We start from the raw sequence: 9,625 nt of genomic DNA on the forward strand, positions 1-9,625 counted from the left end.
AGAAGCAACTAGAATATTTGCTTGAGAAGAAGTCTGTTTAACCAAGTGTTTCTCCATGGGGTGTGTCAGTGTTATTAGTGAAAGAAGAGGGACGGTAATATGAGGCTATGAGTGATATGAAATTGTACTGTAGGCATTGAAAGAGAACCATTTATACGTAAAGTTTTTCCAAATGCGAGTTATGGTTAAAGGAAGTGAGTTTCCTTGGTCATGTGATTCTAGTGGTGGTATAGTTATGGATCTATCGAAAGATACCATGTTACAATGGGAGACTCTGAAGTCTGCCACTGAGATTATAAGTTTTTCTTGGATTGACTGGTTACTACAAGAAGTTCATTAAAGGTTTTTCAAATTTAGCATTGTCGTTAACTTAGTTGACTCGAAAGGGTTAAGCCTATGTTGGGATGTGCATTGTGAAAAGAGTTTCTAAGAACTCAAGAAGAAGTTGATGTCTTCTCCAATTTTGATTTCGACGAATCCAAGTGAGTCCTTTGTTGTATATTGTGATGCTTTGAAGATGGGTTTGGGAGGTATGCTGATGCAGAATGGTCAGGTTGTGGTTTATGCTTAGAGACAATTGAGATTTCATGAAAGGAATTACCCTACACATGATCTTGAGTTGATAACAGTGGTATCCGTGTTGAAGATTTGAAGGCTCTACCTATTTGGCTCCAAATTCGAAGTGTTCAATAATCACAAGTAATTTAAATATTCATTTGATAAGAAGAGTCGAATATGAGGCAGAGGAGATGGCTTGAACTTCTGAAGGATTATGATTTTGATTTGAGTTACCATCCGGGTAAAGCTAATGTTGTAGCTGATGCGATGAGTAAGAAGTCTTTACATAGGTCGATGCTTATGGCTCGAGAATTAAAATTGATTGAGCAATTCAAAAACATGAGTTACTGGGTGGAGACACTCATAACAGTATGAAGTTGGGTATGTTGAACCTGACGAGTGGTATCCTTGAAGAGATCGGAGAAGTCAGAGATCTGATTTGAGTTTAATAGATCGTCTCACATTAATCAACCAAGGTAACAAATGTGATTTCTGAGTTGATGAAAAATGGTGTGATGATGTTCAGAGATAGAGTTTATGTTTTTGATGTATCCGAATTTAATAGGAGTATTCTTGAGGAGGGTCACATAAGTGGATTGAGTATTCATCCTGGTGCTACGAATATGTATCAAGATTTGAAGAAGATGTTTTGGTGGACAGGAATAAAGAAAGAGGTTTCCGAATTTGTGTATGCTTGTTTGACCTGCCAAAAGTCAAAGATCGATCATCATAAGTCGTTGGGTCTGATGCAACCATTGAATATTCCAGAGTGGAAATGGGATAATGTTTCTATGGATTTTGTAACAAGTTTTCCGAAGACTTCAAAGGGATGCAATTCAATTTGGATGATTGTGGATAGATTGACCAAATCAGCTCATTTTATACCGATGAGGATCAATTATTCTTTGTAGAAGCTTGCCGAATTGTATATTGATGAGATTGTGAAATTGCATGGTATTCCTTCAAGTATTGTGTATGATAGAGATCCGAGATTCACATCGAGGTTCTGAGAGAGTTTGCAGACATCTTTGGGTATTAAATTGAGGTTGCGTTCTGTTTATGATCCGTAGTTGAACGGTCAAACGGAGAGGACCATTCAGTTGTTGAAAGATTTACTGAGGGCTTGTGTGTTAGAACAAGGAGGTGCTTGGCATAGCTACTTGACGTTGATTGAGTTTACCTGTAACAACAATTATCATTCTAGTATTGAAATTCCACCGTGCGATTGATTATATGGTAGGAGGTGTATGACTCCTTTGTGTTGGTATGAGTCAAGAGAGAGTGTTCTGCTTGGACCTGAGATTGTTCACCAGATGACTGAAAAGATCAAGATGATCAAAGAAAAGATGAAAGCATCGCAAAGTCGTTAGAAAAATTACCATGATAAGAGGAGGAAATCAATTGAGTTTTAGGAGGAGGATCACATGTGTTTTCCAGTAACGTCGGTAACTGGTGTTGGTTGAGCCTTGAAGTCTCGAAAGTTCACGCTGCGTTTTGTTAGTCCGTACCAAATTTTACAGAGGATAAGATAAGTGGTCTATCGGATTGCTTTTCTACCACCGCTAGCTAATCTTCATGATGTGTTTCATGTGTCTCAGTTATAACATGTTGAATAAATGATGTTCGAACTTATGTTTTATAGTGTAGCATGATATATATATATATATATATATATATATATATATATATATATATATATATATATATATTAGGATTAAGAAAGAATAGTAGGATCCATCGTGGTTTAGTGGATTTTTTTATATATAATGGTATAGGTAAGTCATGATAAGTAAGACACTAGAATTGATGTATCTTCATCCTTAGCACATAAATATGTATTCAATCTTTATAGTGACCATAATGTTACGAACTTCAAACTGACTTGTTGGGATAGAAAAAAGAATTTCATAATATTTTGAAAAAAATACAGGTGAATAAATGAAGTTCGAACTTATGCTTTGAAAAGAATTTCAAACATGATGATAAACATTAAATTTTTGTGAGCTTTTTTATTTCTAAGTTATAACATGGTGAATAAATGAGGTTCGAACTTATGCTTTCTATTGTATGAGATTTTTGTGAGTTGTTTTTTTAATTTTCTTTTTTAAAATAATCATATTTTTTCAAAAAATTCTAAAATAACCATCATTTTAAATAGATGTCTCAGATGAACTGACGCATCCATTTTACATTAGGAGGAGGCGCCAATATTACTGACGCATGCTTTGAAAGCATTGTATGTTGGCGTCAAGTGAGCTGACACATGCATTGGTCAATTGGTGTATGCGTCAATTCATCTTGCGCATAAACCTTTGCATTGATTTGTTTTTTTTTTAAATTTTTAATTTTTTAATAAATAATGAAATATAATGTTAATTTTTTTTTATTCATGATATAATAAAAGTTACATGGGATTGACAAAAATTTAATGACCGGTCCGATCGAAACGCCCCCTTCGTACGCCCTGCTCCCATGTCATTGCGGCATATTTAAAGGTTCGAAGGGATCCATCCTATTTGCTATCTGACGTTTACAAAGTCATCGACCTATCAAATGTTTATAAAATTGGTTTTTTCATAGTGGCAAAAGAGGATTACTGGCCATAATATCAAGGGGACATCGTCTGACACAACGAAGTTATGCGAATGAAGAAAAAATATCGCCCAAACATCATCCGCATTCGAACCGAAATGGATACGGCGAACAAAATGGTTAGATTATGTAGTTAATGTCGTCAGCCAGGTCACAATCGTACTAACTATCCTAGTGTTGGTACGAGTACAACCAGATAAATTCACATGTACCTCTGTTGCAATATATGAAAAACTAAATTTATTTCATATTATAAGTTTGTGAGGAAATACCATTACATAGACAACAACATAAAACTAAAACAATTAAAATACAATAACTAAACGATTACAACCATCAAACAATTTTGAACATGTAATGCATCATCCTATGAACGTCTCAGTCAGTCTTAATATCCATCCACTCACGCGCTTCTCCATTTTGGTTGAACGTGAACACAAGCCATTGGATTCTTCTAATCCTTTCACCATCTCCAATTTTTCCATCTAACCAATTATTCAACGTCTGATTAAGACGTTCAAGCGAATCTATATTCCAAAGTCGAATCTTTATCGGAGACGCAACGACGGAAAATATTAAATCGACATTTTCGCTTGTGAATGTATTCAGACATGGTTAAAACTCACAAACTTGAAGGAAAGTAAAGTTGAATGAAAGAAAATGTGGTTGCAGGGTAAGAGTTGTGTGAAAAATATTGAATGCAGAGCGAGGTATTTATAGAGGAGTAAGAAAATGCATGCGCCAAAGGGCTAAACGCTCACATGTCAAAACATGTAGGCGTCAGATGAATTGGCGCCACCTAATGGCCCCCAATGCATGCGCCAACTCACTTGACGCCAACATGCAATACTTCCAAAGCATGCGTTAATGATGTTGACGCCTCTTCCTAATGCAAAATGGATGTGTCAATTCATCTAACGCATACGTTTTCAAATGTGGTTATTTTGGGAAAAAAAATTAAAATATTGATTATTTTGATTTTTTCTATTCCCCGTTCTTCAATTCTTTATATATATATATATATATATATATATATATATATATATATATATATATATATATATATATATTTTCATATGTGTTGTTCATATTATTTTTGTTTATCTTATATAATCCTTTATAAAATTTATTATTTAAATGTTATCCCGTGCAATTATTACTTTTCAACACAGCGAGGAGGAAAAAAAGGAAAAAGAAACAAATGGCCTCGTGTCACATAAGATTCTACCCTCACACTCTTGTTTCTACAAACTTCACTCCAAAACTCAAATTCAACCGTAACCGATTTCTCTTCTCACCTTCGCACTTTTCTTCTTCCACCGTAACTGCCATGGCTTCAAATGCCCGCAAAGTCTTGGTTCCGATCGCTGACGGCACCGAGCCTATGGAAGCCGTCATCACCATCGACGTCCTCCGTCGATCCGGAGCTGAAGTCACCGTTGCATCAGCCGCAAACAGTCTCTCCGTTCAAGCTCTCCATGGTGTTAAGATAATCGCCGACGCGTCTGTTTCTGATATCGCCAACACTGCTTTCGACCTTGTCGCTCTCCCTGTATAGATTTCTCTCTCTATCATTGATATCGCTTCTTTGCATCATTAATTATTTAGCAACCGTGTTTATGAATTATTATCGCGTTTATTCTGATAATTATCAAATTAAGCTCGTTTTCGGATTCAGTGTTTGATTTTAAGTGTTTTGTTATCACTCATCCTTGGAGTATCTTAAATTGATTGAGTGGTTAAGGTTCTGTGAATTTTTTTATTTTATTAATAGTTACTAAAATATGTCATTTTCACTCACTATAGAGAGATAACATGTTCATAAATATTTTTTTTTGTTTCTATATTTTTAGTTTTCACTATTTTCCCTTTAAATATTATTTAGAAATAATTCACAAAATGTAGCTCGGATTGAAGAAGTGTTTAGTGTAAACCAGTAGTTACGTTCAGTTATTTCCATTTTCTTGAATTATTATCCGTGGCTGCGTCCGTATCGCAACTTTTTGTTGATTGGTTTTTTAATTATGTTGGATATTTGGGGGAATTTGTGTGTAGGGAGGGGTTCCGGGGGTGGACAATCTTAGAGACTCTACAGTGTTGGAAGGGCTGGTAAAGAAGCATGTTGAGGATGGAAAGCTCTATGCTGCGGTGTGTGCTGCTCCTGCAGTGGTACTTGGACCATGGGGTTTACTGAAAGGATTGAAAGTAAGGTTAACGTCTTGTGTTTATTCTCGCTTCACAATGTACTTTTGTGCAGCTAGTGATGATGATGGATGTGTGTGTGACTATGGTTTTTGGGCAGGCAACTTGTCATCCTTCGTTCATGGAAAAATTGGCATCCTATACCACTTCTGTTGAGTCAAGGGTACAGCTGGATGGCAGAGTTGTGACCAGTCGTGCACCTGGTACCACCATGGAGTTTGCGGTGGCAATAGTTGAACAATTATTTGGAAAGGAGAAAGCGGATGAAGTTGCAGGTCCATTGGTAAGTAGTAAGTACTTGTGATGATTCTACTTGTTTATTAGGAGTAAGGAAATGTGAATTATATGTGTGATTGAATAGCTTGGTTTGGAGAAATAACTGTTCAGACTGATGCATGTTTGTATTGAGCTTTCTGATGCGGAATTTTGACATAGAAAACAAGTTCTATCAAGATATTTTTAGGATTGACGATATTCGATTCCCTTTATGACACTGACTACTCTCTATTTCGCATTGGATTCTCTTGTAATTCAACATTCAGGTTATGCGTTCTAATCATAGTGACGAGTATACTTTTTTGGAGCTAAACCCAGTGCAGTGGACATTTGACAATCCACCCAAGGTGCAGTTTAGGCCCGAACATTAACTCAGTTAATTTTCTTTATATTGACAAGAATATTTGAGAAAGGAAGCAGAATATTGTGATTCTTTTAATTGTCAGAATATAGTTTAAATTTCTTCGATAATCATAATTCTCTCAGATTCTTGTACCAATTGCTAATGGCACAGAAGAAATGGAAGCTGTGATCATTATTGATATTCTGCGACGAGCAAAGGCAAATGTTGTGGTTGCTTCTGTTGAGGACAAACTGGAAATTGCGGCATCACGTAAAGTTAAACTGGAGGCAGATGTACTCCTTGATGAAGCAGCTAAACTTTCATATGACCTGATTGTGTTGCCAGTAAGGGGGCTTTAATTTCTTTGTAGTAATTAATCAATGTGTAATAGTTAGTTTGCGTAAATATTTTCCAATTATCTACAGGGTGGACTTGGGGGTGCCCAAGCTTTTGCAAACTCAGAAACCTTGGTGAATTTGTTGAAAAAACAAAAAGAATCAAACAGATACTATGGAGCAATTTGTGCATCCCCAGCTTTAGTCTTGGAGCCCCATGGTTTGCTAAAGGTATCTGTGTTTTCTGTATCAACCTATCACAGCAAAATGTCAATCATATATATGTGTTTCTCTATAACCTGGTTATAACTTCATTTTGCTTTGTGATGTTAATTCGAGGCACTGTTGTATTTTCTTCGATACAGGGTAAAAAGGCGACATCCTTTCCTGCCTTATGTAACAAGTTATCAGATCAAAGTGAAGTAGAAAACAGGGTTGTCGTCGACGGTAACCTTATTACCAGCAGAGGCCCTGGAACCACCATCGAGTTTGCATTAGTTATAGTGGAGAAGCTGTTTGGACGCAAATTAGCTCTAGAGCTCGCAAAGACAACAGTGTTCACAAACCCATAATGTATTTAAATGAGTAACGATTTGTGCTAATGTATCAGACATTTGTGTATGAATAACCAAGTCTTTGAATAGATTCTTAAGAACAAGAAAGAGAGTTTCTCTCGAATTTTGCTATGAGTGTAGTGCTTGTTAGATAAGGTCATTTTTGCCTAGTTTTTATTTTGTTTTCAGCTTATAGGTTTTTATTCATAACTATAATAACAAAATATTATAATGTTTTTCATTTGTTTTTTAATAGTTGATGAAGGAAATAGTAAAATTATAAATAAATAGAAAGTTTAAATATGTAATTAGTTATTATAAATATAATTTTTTCGGTTTTAGTTCACTAATTTTTTTGTTTTGGTCTTTAAAAATATTTTTCTTATTCTTTCGTTTTAGTCACAGCACAATTAACCTATTGAATTTAGTTTGAAATATGTATGATATTTAATTTTTACATTTATAATATTTGGTTTTAGTGTTTATATCCGTAATGTTGAATGGTGAAGAATCAAATATGCCATTGAATATGTGATATTTTATATTTTTTTATAAGAGGTGAAGTTTCAATTATTAGATTACTAGAAAAGTTCAATGCAATGTAAATTAATTCATAGGATTGTTAATAGTTGTTTATGGAAAAAATGAGAGAAAAATTAAATTAAATGTAATTTTATTTAATTTAATTTAAAAAAAAATTAGAATAAATTTTGTAAGAATTAAGGATTATCGAATAAAATAGAGAGTTACTTTTTTAAAGGTGTTCATTCACTCAGAATTTGGAGATACATCTTCGGACACACTTAAAATTACACTAATAAAGACGTAAGTGAGATACCACTCTATTTTATTTAAAAAAATATCCAAAAATGCATATCCGAATTTTAAAGATGTAACAGAATTCCGAATATGGATCTATGTAGAGTGTCCTGATTCATTTTTCAAAAGAAAAAATGTACTAGTTGTTTTGTCAACTCCGCAATACAATAGTGGATTATATATTTAAATGCACTTTTGATCCCCTATTTATTTATTTTTAATTTTTTAGTCTGCTTATTTAATGTTTTCAGTTTTTTTTGTCCCCTATTCAATTTTGACTATTTTTTTTGTCTCTTCACATTTTGGTCTATCTATTATCTAACAAGTAAAGAAGCTAAGTTGACACACAATAGTTGACGACACGTCATTAATAGAAATTAAAAACTAAAAAAATTAATTATTTTATTTTTTTAAAAAAGTTTTTTAATAAGTTAAATAATAAAATATATTTATAAAACAAATTAAATCATTAAATTGACTATGAAACCCTAAATCGTCATTTCATCCTCTTTTCTTCGTCAATTTCCATCACCTCCTTCGTAATCCAATTCATGCATTACTACAAGAAGTGTTTTTAATGTTTGACGCAAAACGCATTTTACATCGGCTGCGAGTAGCGAGGTAACGAAATGTGTCATGAAAAGTTGTCACTTATCCACTTGGTGATTTAAAAATCAAAGAGTAATATTATATGCACATGGGTTCGAACCCCAATATAAACACTTTTATTATTTTCAAAATTAACGTCTTATATTTAGATTTGTCTTGAAAATCGAGGGGTAAGATTATTATTTTTTTTAAAAAAATTGCTACAATGTTTAGACAAAATATTAAAATAAAAATCAAATTCCCTAGGGATCTTGATAAAAATCAAATTTCTTGAAGATCTGGATTTTAAATCTTTGAATTATTGAATTTTGGGAAAAATTAAATGTTGGGTGAAAGATTATTCTCTACCTATCTTGTATGCATTTGATTCTGAAACAAAGTAAAATAAGAGTTAGATAAATAAAATCAATATTCAAATATATAATTTTGTGCTCAAATAAATATTTAAGAAAACAAACCTTAAATCCAAGTAATTTTCTACTCTTGCAATTCATCTTAGAGAACTTTTTCAAATGTTTTTATGTTTCAAACGCTTCATGTTCCATATAAATTAGATTTTAAATATTCAACATGCTTTTATATTGGAGGTCCCTTAGGTTTTAGTCGGATCACTAATGACTGATTCTTGAACGTTGATAAACATTAAATGGACGATAAATATTTGTTTAAGGGTGTTAAATATACCATAGCATTCATGAATATTACCACTGAGCTGCTTTGTTAAACATGTATTTTAATTCTGTTCATATTCATATGATTTCATTTCTTTTGATCATTATGCCTTATTATTTAATCTTTTGAATTAAATTTGTGCATAAATTAAAATTGATTTATAATGTTATTATTTTGTTAAGCAATTGTATAAGATATCTTTTTTTTTTCTCTCATATAATTGAGTTACTATGTCTAGTGATCATTATAATTTTGATTAATTTGGATTAGCCACAACATCCTTAAATTAATTGAGATTATTTTTTTTAAGTTTTGAGACCACATAAATTATTAGACATAAAATTGTAATTAATTATACGTGGTATAATGAATTTTATCTTATAGGAATTTTTATTATATTTGTATGATTAATTGGGATAAAATGTCAAAATATTTTTGTAACTTGCCCACAAGAATTATGAATTGGTATATAATTTGATAGTTTTATCATAAAGTATTAATTTTGGATAGAAAAAACAAAATTATATCATGCATGTAAAATGTGAGGTTTGAAAAATCTATCAATTTTTTTTTAAAATCTTATTACATTAAAATTTAGCCCACGGGTAATTTTTATGTTGCAAGATTTATTTTATGATATGTTTATATTGATAATACATACAATT

The 9,625-nt window shown here is 32.6% G+C and overlaps 1 protein-coding gene across 1 annotated transcript; it reads left to right on the plus strand.

The window, feature by feature from the left end:
* The first annotated feature begins 4,290 nt into the window (after positions 1-4,290).
* LOC127086251 (protein DJ-1 homolog B) lies at positions 4,291-6,992 on the plus strand. The gene is made up of 7 exons (XM_051026968.1): positions 4,291-4,702; positions 5,206-5,355; positions 5,453-5,635; positions 5,895-5,975; positions 6,115-6,315; positions 6,397-6,537; positions 6,672-6,992. Exons 1-7 carry the CDS (start codon positions 4,352-4,354, stop codon positions 6,876-6,878), a joined length of 1,314 nt encoding a protein of 437 aa, XP_050882925.1. The 5' UTR covers positions 4,291-4,351; the 3' UTR covers positions 6,879-6,992.
* The last annotated feature ends 2,633 nt before the right edge of the window (positions 6,993-9,625 follow it).

This window comes from Lathyrus oleraceus, chromosome 5, assembly GCF_024323335.1.
Source record: "Lathyrus oleraceus cultivar Zhongwan6 chromosome 5, CAAS_Psat_ZW6_1.0, whole genome shotgun sequence".
Taxonomy (NCBI): Eukaryota; Viridiplantae; Streptophyta; class Magnoliopsida; order Fabales; family Fabaceae; genus Lathyrus; species Lathyrus oleraceus.